This window comes from Chaetodon trifascialis, chromosome 4, assembly GCF_039877785.1.
Source record: "Chaetodon trifascialis isolate fChaTrf1 chromosome 4, fChaTrf1.hap1, whole genome shotgun sequence".
Lineage (NCBI taxonomy): Eukaryota > Metazoa > Chordata > Actinopteri > Chaetodontiformes > Chaetodontidae > Chaetodon > Chaetodon trifascialis.
The window spans coordinates 18,427,751-18,447,279 of record NC_092059.1 but is presented as its reverse complement, the minus strand read 5'-3'; the positions used below and the strand labels follow the sequence as shown (position 1 = coordinate 18,447,279).

Genomic DNA, 19,529 nt, shown 5'->3' with positions numbered 1-19,529 from the left:
AGTTGTTTTAAAAATGCAAATATTTCCATGACGTTGCAGTATTCACCCGAGAAGAAATATGTGCCGTGCATTATCTTCCTTCAGACTGCTGCAGTGAGGGCGACCGTGTTATAATGTGACATTACTGTGTGGCCACAGTAGAGCTATTCTTGGCGTGCTGTTGACTTCTGGAATGGAGACAAGGTAATTCTACACAGGAGCTGAATTCACTGTACTGGCTGTACATTGAGAATAGTTGAAATCTTGGACCTTGAGGAGTCTTCTTTCATTATTCAAGGCTTTTTTTGTGGGTCTTCCTGAGACTTGGCACACATCAAAACACAGAGAAACAGCTGCACTTACATGTGTTGAGATGATTGAGCCCAGTGTCTGTGTGAGTATGTGTCAGTACAGAGAGTGTGGACAATGTGTGGCCTCTGGTCTTGGCAGGGCAGGATTAGTTCTGTCAATCTCGTGTTGTGCGGCGAAGCGGCGTGACATTTAAATCTGTCCCGTCGAGAAAGATGATTCTGTGTGTGTGTCTCTGTGTGTGATGGGACAGCAGGGGTAAGACTTTCGGAGGGTGGGTTTGCCAAAAATGTTTGAAATGTCATTGCTCCTTACACTGTTTCACTTTGAAAAGGTGACTCTTGGTCTCTTTCTCTCTGCATGTCTGTCTGTCTGTCTGTCTGTCTGTCTGTCTGTCTGTCTGTCTGTCTGTCTGTCTGTCTGTCTGTCTGTCTGTCTGTCTCTCTCTCTCTCTGTCTGTCTGTCTCTCTGTCTGTCTCCCTCCCAGATAAGTTGTTTGGAAAGCGGCTGCTGCAGGCTGGGAGACACATCATGTCTCATAAGTCTTGGATGAAAACGGTGCCCACAGAGAACTGTGATGTCCTCATGACATTTGCAGGTCAGGCACTCACACACACATTCCCATGTTTGTGTTTCTATGCCTGTGAGGACCTTCACTGACATAATGCATACCTAAACCTAACCATCACAACAACATGCCTCTGGTCAACCCTTACCCTCACCTAGGTGCAGATAATACTTATTTTGGTGAAAAAAACAGCACGTCTTGAAAAGTGACTTTATCACAACATATATTTGCCAGATAGCGTTCTGTCTAATCTGTTAATCATTTCAACTTACTAACTTTCCAGTTTCTCCACTCTTACGGTGTAAATATTGGTCTGTACATATATAGAAGTACAAGAGCACACATGCAGATACATTTGCATTATGCAAGTTGACACAAAAGTCCCAAATGTGAAACAGCCTTTCATTTTAATGCTGCAACCCCACAAAATGCAAAATGTGCTCTTACTCTATAATTTCATTGCGAGTTTATGTTGTAAGAAGAAGGCTGCAAATTTATCTTGCCATGCCTGGGCAAGGAAGAAAGTAATACTCTTATATGTCTTTATTTTTTCTCATTTACATGCATTTCATATTATTATATATATCTTACAGAACTTAAAGATCCTTAGCTAACCACTGAGCGGCAGAGAACAGTGATTACCTGCAACAGCAGAAATGTCTACAGCTATATACAGCTGATAATAAAGATAAGGACCATGACTGTTATGTTGGTGATACAACCTCACTTAACTTCAGTATTCATAGCCTGAACCTAAGAAAGCAGAGAAGAAGTCATGAGTCACTCTCTCGTGTTTGTAAGTACGACATTTAACCTCCAGCTGCCGCTCAGCAATAAATAGCACAAGACTCGGCCGCTCTTGTGTACAGTGATGCGTGGGTATGGTTGAAAATGTATTTTCATTTTTCATTTCCTTCCACAGACACTACAGATGACCACACGTTGCTATGGCTACTGAACCACATCCGGCTGGGAATCCCAGAGCTCATCATCCAAATCCGACATCATAAGCACACACGAGTGTACGCATTCTTCGTCACCGCTACATATGAAAAGTAAGGACTCCATTATTGTCATTATTGTCATTCATTCCTTATGTGCTCTTATGGCAGCGACCAGCATTTATTTTCATTATTGATTAATCTGTTATTCCTCTTGTTATGTTTGGGAAGTGGAGGTGGAATGAGAGGGGAAATAACTGAGTGAGGCAGGGGGCGTGAGGGTGATGAGGTATGGCAGGACCGGCTGGGCAGGGTGGATGAATGGAGGAGCATTGCATGAAGGTAGCAGGTTGGTAGTACACTGGCGAGCAGGCAGATGAGTAATCCTGCAGGGGCTGAAACAATGATCCGGCAATGAGTGGATGGAGAGCCGGAGAAGATACACTGTTGATGGAAGGCAGATGTGCAGGCTGGGTAGGTGAAATGAATGAGCTGCACCGAAGAAAGGAAGTCATGCCCACACCACATACACATACAGAGAGGAACAGGGGAGATACAGAGGGAGGGGTTAACATAAGAGATACAAGGGAAATAAGTTGAGGAACAGACACGGCTGTGACGGATGAGTAAATCAATACCACTGTCATGTCTGTATGGTAAACATGAAGCTGCAGCCAGTAGGCGATAAGCTTAGCTTCCCATAAAGCATGGAAACAGAGGAAACAGTTAGCCTGGCTCTGCCTGCTAGTTAACATGCTGTATCTTATTTGTTTGATCAATCCAGAAAATTCCAGTTTATGCTAAGCTAAGACCTTCATATTCAGTGTGCAGATATGAGAGTGGTATATCAGTCCTCTAGTCTAACTCTTGCCAAGACATTCAGTGTATTTCCCAAAATGTCGAACTTTCCTTTCAAATTTTCATTTCCAGCTTTATCAAAAAACTTTCTTTTGATGCTTCAATTTTTTCAGCTTTAGCCCACCTGAAAACAACCCACTGTGTGAATTCTGCTTTACTGTCATGACCTGTTATAGGTACAGTGCTGCCGTCGCGGCTGTTATAGGTGTAGCTGTGTGAGGTAATCACCCTGGACAGAATACAGGCAAGGAGCTACAACAGTAACTTGAAAATGAGCAGATTTCCAAATGAATAATACAGTATGTATCACTGCTTCCTCTAGTAGTTTGAGGTTTAGTTATTTTTAGGTGCTACGACTGGAGCTGGGATGTTAAAGACAAAAATGTCCCTGCTATTTTGTGCTGGTGTAAAATTGTGCCTTTGTTTATTATGATATATTTAACTGCAGCATTAGTTCAGTTTATGCACAGCAGCCATGGGGCCTGGTGTATCGGCCCCACTGCTCTGCTGCAGGTTATTTAAAGTGCTGCAGAAGGTTAGAGTCAGGCTAAAGCGTATGGATTGTATTTGCTCTGATTACGCAGCCCAGACACAGTCTTCTGTTTTGGAAAAAGTCCCCAGGGGAACTGAGGATGAGCCCGGGGTCATTTTAATCTCAGCATTGACTTTGGCGTATAAATACTGAGAAATACAATCCAGGGGACGAGGATGGCACTCGCTGTTCCTTCCTGCATTTCACCTCTTCACAAAACGTCGAGCTCTCTCTGCTGACTGTGCACTGAGCAGCGGGCCTCTTGAAAAAAAAAAAAAAAAAAAAGGGAGTCTTAACCAAACCTTTTACCCACAAATGTAATAGGAATAGACAGATGGCCGGAAAGAAAGAAGAAAGAGAGACCGATAGAGGCAAAGAGAGACCAGGAGAGAAGGAGGGAGGCAGGGAGAGAAACGAACAGGGAGGACTGAGGGGGTGATGTGGTCGGAGGATTGAGAGTGCTTTCTGAAAGGGTGCAAGTGGGTTTTAGATCAAACGCTCGAGGAAAATGATTGCAGTGTGACATGAAGCACACTCTTGTCTCTCTCTCCACACACACACACACACACACACACACACACACACACACACACACACACACACACACACACACACACACACACACACACACACACACACACCTGCTCCGTAGGTTGACCTACATTCCACGTGATAGAAAAGATAACCCAGAAAGAGCTCACCTTGAATAGCCATTCCCTTTGCACACTAAACCAGTGAGATTTGGCAATGTGACAATACCAGCTGAGGGCTCCAGGTGTGTTTGCTAACATATATAAGCGTGTTTCGTATGAGCCAGACAACTGAAATCACATTGCTCTTTCTCCAGCGTGTTTGTTTTGAAAGCGAATATGAGATCAGCATCAAAACAGCTGGGGTTCACAGCCTGTTTTCAGGAAGGCTCCCTGGATTTCCCTGAAAATAACCATAGAAAAAAGTCCAATTTTAGCAATTAACGCGCTCAGTGTGACGTTTAGGAAAATGCTTCTCTCGTGGTAGCTGGCGTACTGTAGCATCCGTTGCTCATTCCTCAGCTCTGACTGGGCAGTTTACAGTATGCCGTCCTGTTCTGCTGAGTTTCTACATTACATCTGATGAATATTTGCTACATTAGCATAAACCTGACGTGCGCTGCTCTCCCTCAGCAGTATTCTGCTCTTTTACAAGGTTAGCTTTGTCCACACATTCCCATGGAGTGTGTCTCCAAATTAAGACACCTTGTATTTGTGGATGGAGAGTGTAAAAGGCAATAAAGTTTTTGATTAAATAAGAAAGGGGTGATCTCATTAAGATTCCTGGCAGCAGCAGCAGGAGCCGCACACCTCTGAAAGGCCTTGCAGTTATTGGCTTAGATTACTAAACAGTTGGTTTAAACAGATACAGCTTTTCTTTTCTCAGGCAAGGACCTTTTTTGTGACGGTGCTGCACACTAAGCAGTATTCAGCCGTGATACAGGAGCTTACAACTCACATTTCTGCTGTAATCCATCTTGGTGCTGGATGTACTTCTCTGTGCTGCTCCTCCAAGTGCCTGCAGCCGCATGATGGATGGATGTTACAGACACACCTAGGCTGTGCTCCTGTATGTGTGTGTAAACTCTCTCTCTCTCTCTCTCTCTCTCTATATATATATATATATATATATGTGTGTGTGTGTGTGTGTGTGTGTGTGTGTGTGTGTGTGTACATACATTTGAGAGAGAGCGAGGTGAGCTGTCAGCCTGGAGGTAACAGAGGGTGTGGTGCTGCATTATTACTGCGATTTTAGCACAAAGCCAATGGGAAGGGCAGAAGGAGAGGAGAAAGGGCTGATGGGATGGGGGTGGCAAAAGAGAGGACTGGGCGATAAAAGGATGATGAGGAGGAGGAAGGAGAGGCAAGAGAGAAAGGAGAGGAGGGGTGAGGACAGAGTGGCTGGAGAAAGGAGGAGATTGAGAGGAGAGGCTGATGGGAAATGAGGAGATGAGAGAGAGTGATGAGGTCAAGGCATTAGAGGAGAGTTCAGATGACTTTAGCTCTGCGAAGGACAATCCATCTCTGGTCATTTAGTTGTTTACTGTTTGTTTTGTTAATCCCATGAAAAACTGGTCAAGCACACTGTGATAATTTACAGTGAAATGTTTCTACGCAGCTGAAATGCAGTCTCGTTGAAATTTGTTCAGCTATCCACAAAAGGACTAAAACTAGTAATTGTTCTCATTTTTTAGTTTTTTGACTAATTCATTCATCATTTCTCCAAGAAATTGAGAACAAAGTGACTTCTTCAAATTGCTTGTATTGTACAACCAGTCGTGGTGGATGGGGGTTTGAAACACAGAAATTTGTCCCCATCAGTAATTTTAATAGACACAACATCAGGTTCCCTCAAAACATGTGTATCATTTGCAGAAAACCTCTTGCATCTTGTTTGCATACAGTTGCTGTGAGCATGGTGCCAAAGCTTTGGGTCCGTCCTGTCTGTCCTGTCAGTCCTTGCTGCTGCCTCAGCCCTGAATGTTTTGAGCCTAGCCCCAAATATTTCAGATCCTCAGGACTGGTATTTTAATATAACAGAGCGGAACCTAACACGGAGCGTCAGAGGAAGGGGGAGAATATAGTGCTGCACATAACAAGACGCATAGTACAGGCCATGGATGTAGCTATTATAAGATTGGTAAAGTTATTTTTACAGTGAGTGGAGTTGTCTCACGTGCTTTTCTCCACCTTCCAGCACAGAAATTGGTCCATAATAAAGACTGCAGAGAGCACTAAAGCCTCTGTTTGTGTGGCTGCTCCAACATCACAAATCAGCATTCATATATTTAGGTTCTTTTACTTTTCTGTAGTACTTGTATAACATAATCTAGTGAAATGTCCATCAAAGTACAGCCATTAATGTGACCCAGGCGGGTCTGAAACGTGTTGGATTAATGTCTCAATCTCACAATGTCGTTCAGGTGTCACTGAATGTATCCTGGATATTTCAGTGCTGTTTTCATGTTTTTGTTCGTTGTCCACAGCTGGCTGAGTGTCACATTCATTGGGAAGTGGAATTCTGTGGACTTGTTTGTAATAAAGCAGCCCTTATGGATGCCAGGACACCTTTATTTTGAGTAGCTAAAAGTCTAAGATAAGCCCACCACCCATACCCACTCGATCCCCCCAGTGCCTGACTGCAGATCTTATCCTTGCTGCCAACGGTCCAAAGGCGAAACTGAGTACATTTGTACAACATTAAACCGGAAATTTCAGGTTTTAGGTACCATTGGTGTAAAAGGTTATTAAAAAATGCACTAATATTCTGAGAAAAACCAATCATTAAAGAGACACCAATGTTTATACCAGCTGACTGCAGCAAGATGACGATCTGAGTAATGAGTGATCTAAAAATTGGAAAAACAACACGGCATCATGCTGTGACTGCCACTAAGGCCCATAAAGCTGTGTAGCACCGCCGGTGAGTGGATTTCTACGTTGAGGTCTCTCTTTGTTGTCCTGCAGTTTGTTGCGAGGTGCTGAGGAGATGGGACTGAGGAAAGCTGTGAAGCCCGAGTTTGGCGGAGGAACGCGAAGCTTCTCCTGCGAGGAGGACTACATCTACGAAAACATCGAGAGTGAGCTGTGCTTCTTTACTTCACAGGTCAGTGTCAGCGCAAACACACACACACACACACACACACACACACACACACACACACACACACACACACACACACACACACACGCCAGTAAATGTGCTGTCAAGGCTTTACCTGAATTGACCCTCCCTCGTCCTCCTCCTTGTTCTCTGCAGGAGAGGCAGAGCATCATTAAATACTGGATGGACAATCTACGTGCCAAACATGGGGAGGTGCTTCATAATATCAACTTCCTGGAGGGCCAGCCAATCAGTAAGTCGCATCCTTTTTCAGCACAGCGTTGTGAGACACTGTGATATTTGTCTTCATTAAACAGAAGGCAGCTCATGGGCAGGCTTTGGAAATAAGCCCTCAGTTGGTTTTGGTTTAAAATCATAAGAAGCCAAATGAGATGGAGGTGATGGTTTACTGATGTTGATAGTTTTAGTTTTATCTTCATTAACAGTATTGACTCTTCTATCTGTGTTTCTTTTGCTAACAAATTCACTGTGCAGTAATATCAACTTGCTTTGTCTGCAGTCCCGGAGCTGAGTGCGCGAGGTGTGATCCAGCAGGTTTTTCCTCTCCATGAACAGAGGATCCTCAGTCAGCTGATGAAGTCTTGGGTCCAGGCTGTGTGCGAGAAACAGCCTTTAGGTCAGAAGAACAAGATACTCACGCACATTAGTCTCACATTAATCATACATAAGACTCTATTATCCTTCTAATTTGTGATTTTGTCTCTTTACAGATGACATCTGTGACTACTTTGGGGTGAAGATTGCCATGTATTTTGCATGGCTGGGATTTTACACCACGTCTATGTTATATCCTGCTGTGATTGGCTTTGTGCTGTGGATGCTCACTGAGTCAGATCAGGTGAGAAGAGAAGCTGTCGTAGCCCGAAACGACGTAAATCACCAACTCAAAAATGACCATCGCCCTATTGGAGTCTAAGAGCACCTGCCTGTTTGTGCTTGGGCTGTTTCAGACGAGCCGTGACATCTGCTGCGTGGTGTTCGCACTGTTCAACGTGGTCTGGGCCACTCTGTTTCTGGAGCGGTGGAAGAGGAGGGGGGCCGAGCTGGCGTACAAGTGGGGAACACTGGACACGCCTGCCGAATCCCTGGAGGAACCACGGCCTCAGTTCCGGGTGAGAGGCACTAAACCTCCGGCTCCATCTTTCTCTCCTCCTCTCTCCTCCTTCAGGCCCTTTCATACTCGCTCTCTCTTGGCAGGGAGTCAAGCGCTGCAGTCCCATAACAGGATGTGAGGAGTTCTACTATCCTCCGTGGCGGAGGCGTGTATTCAGGTGGTTGGTCAGCCTGCCCATCTGTATCCTCTGTCTCTGCTTTGTCTTCCTGGTCATGCTCATCTGCTTTGAGCTGCAGGTCAGTCAGTTGTCAGTACTTGAGTTTTGTGTATCCTGCTATACAAATCTCTTTATGCTGCATCTGTCCTTGTTTAGTTTGATCGGGTTAACGGATTTCAAACCATGGACAGTGCAGGCTACGGGCAGAACACGAGGAAGAACGTTCTGCTTCAAAATGTTGGTCCAAGAGCGATCACAGCTGCTTACACAGCCATGATGATGTTTTCTTGATTGTGTCCCTGCAGGAGTTTGTGATGGGGATCAAGGAAATGCCTCGGCTAGCTCGCTTCATCCCCAAAATCATGCTAGCTATCACTGTGACTGCATGTGACGAGGTGTACAGGAAAATCGCCTGCTGGCTCAATGACATGGGTGAGAGTCGAGCTTCCATCTCTTATAGAGGATAATCTGAATAAAAGTGCTCTTCATGGATCTTTAGTAATCTGCTGTGAGCTCTAATTAGGAATTAGCTTTAATTTTCCACTAAATGACATTGTTTAGGAGTGGTTCAGTAGGTACAATGAGAGATGATTTCTACTGTTTTTCCACAGAAAACTATAGACTCCAGAGTGCCTATGAGAAAAATCTCATCATCAAAATGGTTCTTGTGAGTGGCTTTTTCTTCCAGAGTATTTAAACTACACATGTGATGGAGAAGCTTATTTTTAAAAACATTCATTTCCTTTGACTGACACCTCTTTGTCTTTGTCTTGCCAGTTTCAGTTTGTAAATTCTTATCTCAGCCTTTTTTACATTGGATTCTACCTCAAAGACATGGAGCGGCTGAAAGAGGTGAGAAACGTCTCAGTGCCAGCTTTAATGCCTCTCTGTCACATGCTAGCTCCAGTAATTCAGTTGTCCTCCAACATCTGTCCTTGTTACAAACTCCCATCCTTAAATACTTTGCTCTCTCTGCTTACATGCATTGATTTCCATAACCATCCATCCCCTCATCCATCCATTTGTCCGTCTGTGGAAGATGCTGCTGGTGTTGTCTCTGTTAAGGAGTCTGACGCGGCAGGTCCGGGTCAATCTGCTGCCTTTCCTCTACTTCAAGATCCAGATGCTTGTGGTCTCTGTTCCCTGGTTCTTCAGGGCTTTACTCAAGTCCAAAGTATGATCCCTGTGCATCCGCTGTCTGGGCGAGAGGTCAAAGGTCCATGTTGACCTTGCATGCTCTGTGCCGATCACGACATGAACTTGAACTACCAACCTGTTTTGTATAAAATGATGTAGTTTTCATTGCATCTGTTTGGTGAAAACCATGAAACTTCAAATTTGGTCAGCACAACCTCAAGATTCAAACATCCCTGTGTGTAATTTAAAAATGTCATCACTTCTAATGTCTTTCCTATTTTTCTCTGGAGACACGTGGCATTCACCAGACAAAATGAGCGATGGGCGGTTTAATGCGAATTGTCAAAAGATAATGTCTGACTGTTTAAATGATTGGTGCTTTTATTTCTGGCTGATCAAAACCTCTGTCTTGCTTCCACTGTGCCACCTCACTTGCATACAGTATGAGCATCATTTTAGTTACAATAGTTGGGTGGTTTCGCCATTTTTCCTCATGGGGGATGTGGAGTCAATGTAGATTTTTTTTTTCATTGGCCTTTTCCTTCCTTGCAGTTTGTGCGAATTGTTTTTCCGATACGACTCTCACCAGTCACACCTCAATTTCTCACTCTGTCTGTCAGTTTCTGTTACACTCTCAGCCAGAGTGCCACCTCATTGGGCTTGTCACAGTCTGTTAACATCACCTGACTTCATAGTTTTCCCATGTCTGATTATAAACCAGAACAGCCCAGCTTGTACAAATATTTGTCACAGTATATTTAATTTTTTGCAGACACAGTCTTTCCACTTACAACTGCATTACGACGCAAGAGTACAATGACACTGAAAAATATAGGCAGACGTGGTTCTTCTGAGTTCATTTTCATCCTGCAGTGAAATGAATAGAAACCAATAGCTGTTCCAAAGGTAAGAAAAACCTGGCTAAAACATTCAAAAACTCTGGCGTCGTCCTTTCAGTGTCTGAAGTGAAAACCATCTGGTGTTGTCAGTCTGATTCTGCCAGTATCTGACTCTGACGTATCTGTGCTGACCGTTCCTGTAGGTAGCAGCAGTGCAGCAAACTGTATTTTCTTTTCTCCATTTCCGAGGTTTCCCATCACTGACTGAAAATAACATGTCTTTGTCAGGACTTTACTGTGGATTTCTCTTTGCGTTCTGTGCTGCACTTAGCTTAGCAGCTATAGCTATGACATCAAACCTGAATTATCCTTTAAGTTAAAGGGTTTGTTTTATTCAAAGTCACCACACTCCTTTGTCAGTAATTTTGCGCTTTAGGTTATTTTGTTAGCGTTACTATGTGACTCTGGTGTTTTAATGCGTTAGTTCGGATCCAAACTTACCCTTTCAGGATATTTGTACTTATGTCTGTGTGTGTGTGTGTGATTTGCATTTGTTAGCGAGGTGTGAGTATTACTGAAAGGCCTTGAGTGTCCGTTCACCTGCCACTGGCCTCTGTGTTGTTTTAGTTGTCTTAAAGGGCACGTCCACATTGCTCAAACAACTGTGGCTGCACTGCCCCCTTTTGTTGCACCTTTGGACACACTCCAGTCAGTGACAGATGAAATGTTTAATGTATGGGGAACCGTTCAGCAGATTTATGCGACTTGGTTGTGGAGAAAGTCTGCATACATAATTGTGCTGTGATTGATTGGTTGCATTTGTTCCGTGAGGGTGTATCCTACTGCTTTCTCAGGCAACTATATCCTCTCCTCTGCCCTGCTGGTCTTCTATTGCTCCATCCTCCTGTTTCTAACCCCATGAATCCTAAGCTGTTTGCATGTCTTTTAAATGCTCTGAGTAGTTGGACAGTATATTTGCTCAGTGTGGCAGCTAATGATTTATGACTGTTTGTCTCTGTCCTGGTCAGATGCTGGCCACTCTGCTCATCATACGCCAGTTCCTTCAAAATGTGAAGGAGGTGCTGCAGCCTTACCTGTATGAGCGCCACAAGCTGGGTGAGCTCACAGTGCGAGCTGTGTGGGACCTGCTGCTCTCAGTGCTGCTGAAATATGCCCGGCTGGCAGCTGGAAAAGCCCAGGCCTCTCCCACTGAGCATGCCATGACAGGACCTGGACTGAGGGGTACCAGGCCGGGGTTGGGGCCGTCAGACAGAAGGTAAAACTCATCATTAAACTCTCATTCGGTTTAAAAAATGCTGTTGACATGCATTTCAGTTAAATGTACATTTAGCTTTGCAAGTATTAACAAGGGATGTCAAAAAGAGTGGAAATGAATCTATCACCAGTGCAATATGATGCACATGATAAGAGAAACTGACACTTTCCCATCAGATCACTGTGATGAACAATAACATGTATGCGTTAACAGTTGTCATTCACACCAACGCTCAAAGTATTAGTCACTACAAACAGACACACTTGGGTTCAAATTAAAAACCACTTTCTCTGCACTCGCCACTGTCTGTGCTCCGCATGCAGTTATGATTCATGCCAGTCGGACACCGAGGAAGTAGACAGAACACCACTGTGAGCGGTGAACACCACACATTTTGTCTGACGTCTACCCGTCTGTTCAACCTCTATCAGGGAAAAGAAGTGTTTGAACGGAGGGTGCGGGGTGCCTGACGAGGAAGAGGGAGGTGAGAGGGACGAAGCTGACAGCGGGAGGTTCAGTGAAGGAGAGACGGAGGAGGAGAGTGTGATCGACTGCGGTTTGAAGCTGAGGAAAGTCAGCTTCATAGAGAAGGTATCAGCTGTGTGATAAGATCAATTAATGGGGTGTTGATATGGTTCTACTGTAGCGCTTTGATCGTATATTAAGAAGGGTGAATGCAACTATAGTAACGACAGTTTTTATTACTAGTAATAGTAATCTGCATGGCTGTTGTTGTTAAGGTGGACAGAAGGCCAGCCTGCAGTGGACCCCCCATGGACAACAGTTTCCTGGAGGAGGGGAGCCCCACTATGGTGGAGAAGGGAATGGACCCTGCCTCTGTATTTGAAATGTGTGATGACGATGATGATAATGGCATCCATGATGTGAAGGAGTCAGGTGGGGGAGGGACTGGTGCGGCTGAGGGAATTAGTTCTGCTGCCGGTGCTGCTGCCAGCGCTGCCCCGCTGCCTTCTGGGTCCGAGAGCAACATGTCGCTGCGGCACAGAAGAAGGGGCAGGAGCGTAGAGAGACCCGAGCCGAAGACGAAAAGGGAGTCCTGGATGGACCCCCCCGAAGAGAGAGACAGCAACACGCTCACTCAGGCTGAGATGGAGAGCTGCATGCAGACTTATTCCGTAAGAAGAGCTGTGTGCTAAAGCTATTCTTACTCTGCACAGGCTTTTAAAGGATGCCATTTGTTTCCTTTGAAACAAAAGTAATTTCCAGAATTGTCAATACGGGTGTTATTTTAACAGTTTACTCATCACCTCTGCTGTAGAGATTTGGGAAGCACAAACTCAGGATAGAATTACATTGCCTCGGGGGAAGAGGCTCCTACAGCTTATTAAAAACACTTGGAAAGCCATTACCATCCACCTGGCGCCTCCCTTTACTGTGTAATGGCAGGGAAGGAACTGCATGTGTCGTGCCATTTTATTTTTGTAAACTATCATCGTTGGCTATCGTTGGTGTGTGTGTGTGTGTGTGTGTGTGTGTGTGTGTGTGTGTGTGTGTGTGTGTGTGTGCGTGCGTGTGTGTGTGTGTGTGTGTGTGTGTGTGTGTGTGTGTGTGAATATATGAATATGGCAGATAAGCCAGCTGACAAGTTGGGCAGGAAGTAAATAAGCTTTTCTGTGGCACTCATAGCAACAGTAATTTCCCTGTGACTGTGTGTTTAATTAGTGTCAGTTTCAAACATGTATTTGAGGCATTTTCTGTTAAATTTAAGTTCTTAGAAAGCTGTGGGTGACTGAGTTGTTGGTGGAATTCTTGTTTCCTGAATCCCTGGATGAGCAGAGTTTTATCATTACCACTCATCATAATATGTAAAAACGTGACACCCAGGGTGACACATTTCTCTGTAAGGTTATCCATGAAACCTAAAATGTGAAGAGTTCCTCCGTAGAATCTGCCATGGTTTAGTTTCATTTAGATAGAAAATAATCAAACAGTGTTGTATAATATTAGGGAAACAACATGTTGCTGTCACTCTCCTCTCCGGTTTCACACATGAAGCACTGCAACATGAATCCAACAGACACCCTTTACAGTCACATGACAGTGAAGTGTCCTGAGTGTGATGTGAATAACACCGGGTTGTGAAAGGTCATGCATGACTACATGACAGCTAAACAAAGCGAACAACATCATTTGGTAGACCAAATGAAATTGCGTCTTGCCTTCTAGTTGCCAAATAGTGGCATTCAGACTGCACGTACTCGGTAGCGCTGTGGCTTAATGGTCTTTTGGTCCCTTTCAGGACACCTTCCAGGATTACCAAGAGATGTTTGTCCAGTTTGGCTATGTGGTGCTCTTCTCCTCAGCCTTTCCTCTGGCTGCCATGTGCGCTCTCATCAACAACATCATTGAGATCCGCAGTGATGCCTTTAAGCTCTGCACCGGTCTGCAGAGGCCCTTTGGAATCAGAGTGGAGAGCATCGGCCAATGGCAGGTCAGAAATACGCAGTTGTCGGTCGTGTAAATTTACCTGTCTAGCAATCATATTAGATTGATCAGTTACCAATAATCAGCTGGAGTAAGTGAACAGAACTGAACTGAGCTGAACTAAAATGATTCAGTGTAGCACGAAGTCCCAGCGTCAGTGTTAAGAAGCAGCAAGTCAATTTTTTTTCTCCTTCACAGACTGCAATGGAGGCCATGGGCCTGATTGCCATCATAGTGAATTGTTACCTGATTGGTCAGTGCGGCCAGCTACAGCGTCTCTTCCCGTGGCTCAGCCCTGAGATGGCCATCATCTCCATCGTCATCCTCGAGGTACCACAGCACGATGCTGCTAGTTTGTTTAGTGCTTAGAGCAGTGCTTTCTCAAACTTTTCTCAGGACAGCAGCATTTTGTGACCGAGCACAACAAAACGTAATCAGAAAGTGTGCCAGGTATTTAGGCTGCAAACAGATTCACGACTGTGTGTGTGCTTCTACCTGCAGAGACACTGGAGGGTTGTCTGAATATATCACTTCATCAAATGTGACAGATGCTTAACTTCCACAGAAACATGTCACAAACTCCTCTCTGATACTTAGAGATGTAAAATCAATAGTTTAGATGTGCTTATGGTGTTTGGAAAAATTCTACAATTATGTACACGTCTCGAACTAAGAGGTGTCTCACAACAACTATCTCTTATTCTACACTAGTGACTGACAGCAGCACATCATAAAAGCTGTTCAAACTGAGCTTCCTGGGTTTCCAAAGAGCCAATCTTTATGAAAAGCATGACCAGATGAATTGAAGCTCTCTTCACGCTTCTCCTCTTACTTGGAACATATTTAGATGCTTAGCTCTGCACTCTGTGCCTGCCTATATTTGGAAAAAGGTAAACAGCCTGCAGCTCTGTCTTGGCCTGATAAAGAAGTCAGGCCTATCAGGAGCTGAATTTCACAGCCAGAATGATGTTGTGCAAGAATTAGTTCAACTAACGTACCCTTAAAGAGTACTCCGAAGCATTGTGCCCTACATCTGAGTTGGATTGTACTTTCATTTATTTCTCGTCTATCTGCAGCACTTTGCCATCCTCCTGAAGTACGTCATCCACGTGGCCATCCCTGACATTCCTACGTGGGTCCGAGAGGAGATGGCTAAACTGGATTATCAGCGCAGGGAGGCCTTTAAGGTAAGTGATGAGGCACCATCACAACAAGAACATTTTATTTATTGCGGCAAAGTTGCAAGAGATGGATAAAGTTCATCCTCAAAAATGATTTTTTTATCTCATAATGTGCAGAGTTCTGTAATATAATAAAAATCCATAGCACTAGCCATAAGAGGAGCCAAACTCTTCTGCAAGCACGCTGTACTGCAGCACAGCAGCTTTCTTTTTGGAAGTAATGTGCTTGTTTTAAACCTTTGGCAATGTTTAAGCAATGATGCTTTTGAGAAACACAATTTGTAGAACATAGCAAAGAGATGAGGCTGCAGTGGTCCCTGCAGTACTAATGCAGGACTCTTAGCAGCGATGGGTAGCACTGCAGTATTGTAATGGTTAGCTGGGTTAGTGCTGATCCTGATAAATACATTGTGGGACTGTTTGGCTTCCTGTGCAGAAGCATGAGCGGCAGGCGCAGCAGCATTACCAGCAGCTGCAGAGAAGGAAGAGGGAGGAGGAGGAGCGACAGAGGCAGGCGGAGCACATGGCCCGCAGGGAAAGGGAGCGAGACGACAGCAAGGGCGACTCCTCCGGGGATCACCACCACGACAAAAGTCACAGCGGCAAATCACGCCCCGGGGGCGGAGGCGGAGGGGGCAGCGGGTCGGACAAGCCCAAGAGGCCCAGCTCTCTGTTGGCCAACAATAACGTGATGAAGCTGAAACAGATCATCCCGCTGCAGAGCAAGTTCTCTTCGGGTGGCGCCCGCTCCCCTCAGTCACCCACTGGAAGTGAGCCAAAGCTGCCCGGGTTCCTGAGCTTCAAATTCCTCAAGTCACCTGAGAACAAGAAGGAAGGTGCTGCGGCTTCTGCAGCTGCCACCACGGCCACAAATGTCACAGCGACAGCATCATCATCTTCATCATCAGGTAGCAGCTCTCAGGAGCGTTCTCAGTCACCCAGCAAAGCCTTCAACCCTGGGAAACTGTTTAACTTCGGGAAATCCGAGGGGGGGACGTGTGTGAACGGGGCCGCGGTGCCCAGATCCGCGGAAGGGTCATCATCGCAGTCAGAAAGACAAGCGTCCAGGTCTGACTTGAATGGCGTTCCAGACGAGATCCCCTCGCCTGGAGGGGAAGGGTCAGAGAACGGACATTCAACGGACTTGGACCCGGCCGGCTCTAAAGTCCAGTAGCTCCATAGAGAAGAAACTTGTCAGCTGAAGAAGTGGTGTGTTTACTGTGAGCAAAGGCCTGACCTACCGTCTGTGTTGTCACAGGCTGCGTGTAGAGGCACTTGAAGCAGAGACAGGAAAAGATGAAACTGAGGAGAGACGACTTTTGGTTTGCTTTTTTGCTGAGAGACAAAAAACAGGCTTTATAAGAAAGACGTAAGCCCTCCTGTCACGACGAATAAAAACACACACTCCCTTGCACACACAAACATATAAATCCTTCCTTGTCTGCAATACATAAAGAAATGCATGAGCTGCGTTTCTAATATTTTTAAGCCTTTAAAGCAGAGAGCTGTGTTTCTTGATTTCTTCTAGTCATAAATTGTAAGCACCGCGTTGGTCTCCCACCAGGACATAACAGCCTATTGTGGAGGGAAAAGATTAAAAAACGTATACAGTGGTATGAAAGGATCACAGATTGTACATCAAATAACTACTGAGAGTGTTTTTAGCTATCACAACACAAGTGATCATTAGATATTGTCTCATTTTTAACTGTGAGGAATTCTTGGGCCCTTCATCTTGATATTGAAGTGGAATATGGAAGCAATATTGATCAGTGTTTTAATTACTCTTCCCAAACAACACACGTGTCCCTCCCTTAATAAATATCCCTGATGTATCACCAGCTTTATTTTCAAAGCGGAGGTGATGTCTGAGTTTGTGCACTTCTTCTCATCCTGTGACAGAAGCAGATTTGTTCAAAAGTAAAGGTTTTAGACAGTCGAGCTCACGTACCAGAACTTTTCCCAAAAGAGCAAGTGCAAGAGAATAACAAGAAAAAGCAAAAAAAAATTCAAACAGCATAAGTAAGTGAAGGTGATTTTGAGAAAGTGGAGCATGGAAGCCTGTGGTGTGCTGTTCTCCATCCAAGCCCGTAGAGCACTCTGTAAACACAGATGGGGCTCCATTCCACACACTCTAACCAGACTTGGCAACCGAGCGTCGAGTTAAAGAAGTAACATTTGCACTAAACCCCTACGCCCTGCATAGAAGCGTCTCTCCCTCTGCAGGAGAGAGGACCGACACCAGCCTGCCTCATAACATTATGCAAAAGCTGGATTGTTTAGATTTCCTCCTTTCACACAGCACGTGCTATCGACTGACCTGCCCCTGCTCTCAGCAGCTATGGGATTTCCTAAATGTTCCCATTTTTTTTACACTTGTTGCTCCTATTTATGTTGAGTTCCATACATTTTTTTACGCATCATTTGCTGCATTGCTTTATTTCAGTGCTGATGATGGAAATTTCCTTTTTTAACCAAAGCGGTATTTTTCGGATTATACTGTTAACCCAAGATGTTTGTATTTTCTGTTAATCATTTACATCAACACTGTTTATGGCATACGTTGTGTTGAGTAAGAAAGCCCATCATCTACCATTAAATGGTATTTCATATCTGTGAGGTCTCCAGAAGGTGGTGCCAGAGTTCATTTGCGTAGCAAAATGTGTTGTTCTGATTCACTATGGAGCCACTAACCCCTAACATCAATGCCCGGTCATGAGCGTATAGCAAGGGCAGCGAGTTAGAGTGCCAGGCTGCAGTTTAGGAGCACTGTGAGAGGAAAATGTATTACGGTGACAGATACACAGGCACACAGTGAGAAAAGTTTCAGAGGCAATCACGCTGGAGGTTGACAGACAGAAACATTAACTATGCATTTCCACACCACCGCTGGCAAGGATTTTGGCAATAATACTGATTTGTTGGAGACTTACATGTAATACTGTGAGTCTAGACTAACTGCCTGACCCACAGCACCCACCCTGTCCCCAGCCAGACTTCAGGCGTCCTTCCTTTGTGTCCCTTCACTCGCTCAGCTCCCTTCTGTCTCATTTTCACAGTGAGGGATTCCCGCGACTCCAAATGAAAATAATAATAATCTCATCCATCGACTGCTTTGTGTTTACAGAATCTGTCCACCGTAGGGTTGATGATGGCATTGAGCTTCAGTCAGACAGTTTATATATTTTGTGGCTGCTTTCATTTGTCTGTAACAACTTAATGAAGTGTAGGTCACCTTCCAGTCACATGCTGAAAGAGAAAACAAAAATGTACTTCCACAGACAGACAAAAAGATCTTATTGACATGAAATGCAATAAGGAAATAGGGCATCAATGTGTGTGGTCACGTTATCATTTTATTGCCTGTCTGCAGTATGTTCTTTTTTACATTTGGAAGTCATTGTTTATTATAAATGTGAAATGATAAGTGCGAGGTCGAGAGAAGTTGTATATACGTATTAATCTCACAGGCTGGTTATGGTTTAAAGGGCCACATGATAGAGATCACGAAGGTAAGCGTAGCTGAGCATAGTCTCATCGAACCTTTATTCTTGCAGCATTTGAAGTTCAGGGACGAGTGATACCATGATGCAATAGAGTCCATACATCATCATTTGAAAGTCTGTGGCAGTTTGTGTAGAAAATGAGGAACCACTCTCAAAGCTGAGGTGACTAAAGTGAGAAGGGCATTTGCTAATACATCACAGTGGCGTTTACGTCATGCCTCCATATATATAGTTCCTCCTTATTCAGGGAAAACTTACAGTACTACTTCATGTAATAGAAATCAATAGCATTAACCAACTCTTCACTTCTTTCATTCTTGCACTCTTGGCAGCAGCAACAAATTCTGCACGTGGTTAATATGGAGGTCTTTAAACGAGCAATGGTTTTTGGCATCACTGAAAGCTTCATCAAGACGCATCCCATGTCAGAGACAGCACCATCACAGTTTTCTCGGGCCAAGCACAGGCATCCCTCGCATGAGGACAGCAGCTCAGACAGCTGAGACTCATCAGCTGTCTGTAATGTACTCTCAAACCAACAGCGGTTCTTTTGAGGATTTGGGCTTATCTAGACTTTACAAGCACCATCAGTCTAATGTGAAAGCAGTCAGGAAGGACTGAATTCAGTGAAGGTACTGTTTTCCTCTGGATTTTTAGAGTGGATTTGAACAGGTGAGATTCTCACCACAGCTACATTAAAACCTGACTCTAACCTCTGAGTTTAGGATAAGACATCTCCATGGAAGCCTCACTTACTGAACATCATATGCTCTTCCAATGTACCACTGTACAAAAAAAAAAGAAAAAAAAAGATCTTTTAAAGAGAAATACTGGGAAATGGGATTATTTATTTCTTTTAATTTATTTTGTCATATTTTTGTAAGACCTGAAAAATAGTTAATAAAACTATTTCAAATGCCTTTTATGTGTTGTGACCAACTTGTTCCTGCAAAATCACCAATACACATTTTTTACTCCTTCACAAACAGTGAGAACCTGCTGAAATCAAGGACTTCAAATTAAGAAAAGTACC

At 44.3% G+C, this 19,529-nt stretch overlaps 1 protein-coding gene across 1 annotated transcript in view; it reads left to right on the top strand.

Moving 5' to 3' along the window:
• ano8b (anoctamin 8b) overlaps positions 1–19,415 on the top strand; it is a 36,920-nt gene extending 17,505 nt beyond the window's left edge. Inside the window, exons 2-19 of the mRNA XM_070961152.1 lie at positions 776–886; positions 1,779–1,911; positions 6,685–6,823; positions 6,977–7,073; positions 7,341–7,457; positions 7,552–7,679; positions 7,792–7,953; positions 8,039–8,191; positions 8,418–8,544; positions 8,724–8,779; positions 8,890–8,964; positions 11,117–11,364; positions 11,796–11,955; positions 12,105–12,500; positions 13,625–13,816; positions 14,008–14,139; positions 14,886–14,996; positions 15,427–19,415. Of these exons, the coding sequence (XP_070817253.1) occupies positions 776–886; positions 1,779–1,911; positions 6,685–6,823; positions 6,977–7,073; positions 7,341–7,457; positions 7,552–7,679; positions 7,792–7,953; positions 8,039–8,191; positions 8,418–8,544; positions 8,724–8,779; positions 8,890–8,964; positions 11,117–11,364; positions 11,796–11,955; positions 12,105–12,500; positions 13,625–13,816; positions 14,008–14,139; positions 14,886–14,996; positions 15,427–16,164 (3,275 nt within the window). The 3' untranslated portion in view covers positions 16,165–19,415. The remainder of the gene's footprint in view (positions 1–775; positions 887–1,778; positions 1,912–6,684; positions 6,824–6,976; positions 7,074–7,340; positions 7,458–7,551; positions 7,680–7,791; positions 7,954–8,038; positions 8,192–8,417; positions 8,545–8,723; positions 8,780–8,889; positions 8,965–11,116; positions 11,365–11,795; positions 11,956–12,104; positions 12,501–13,624; positions 13,817–14,007; positions 14,140–14,885; positions 14,997–15,426) is intronic.
• Positions 19,416–19,529: the final 114 nt, after the last annotated feature.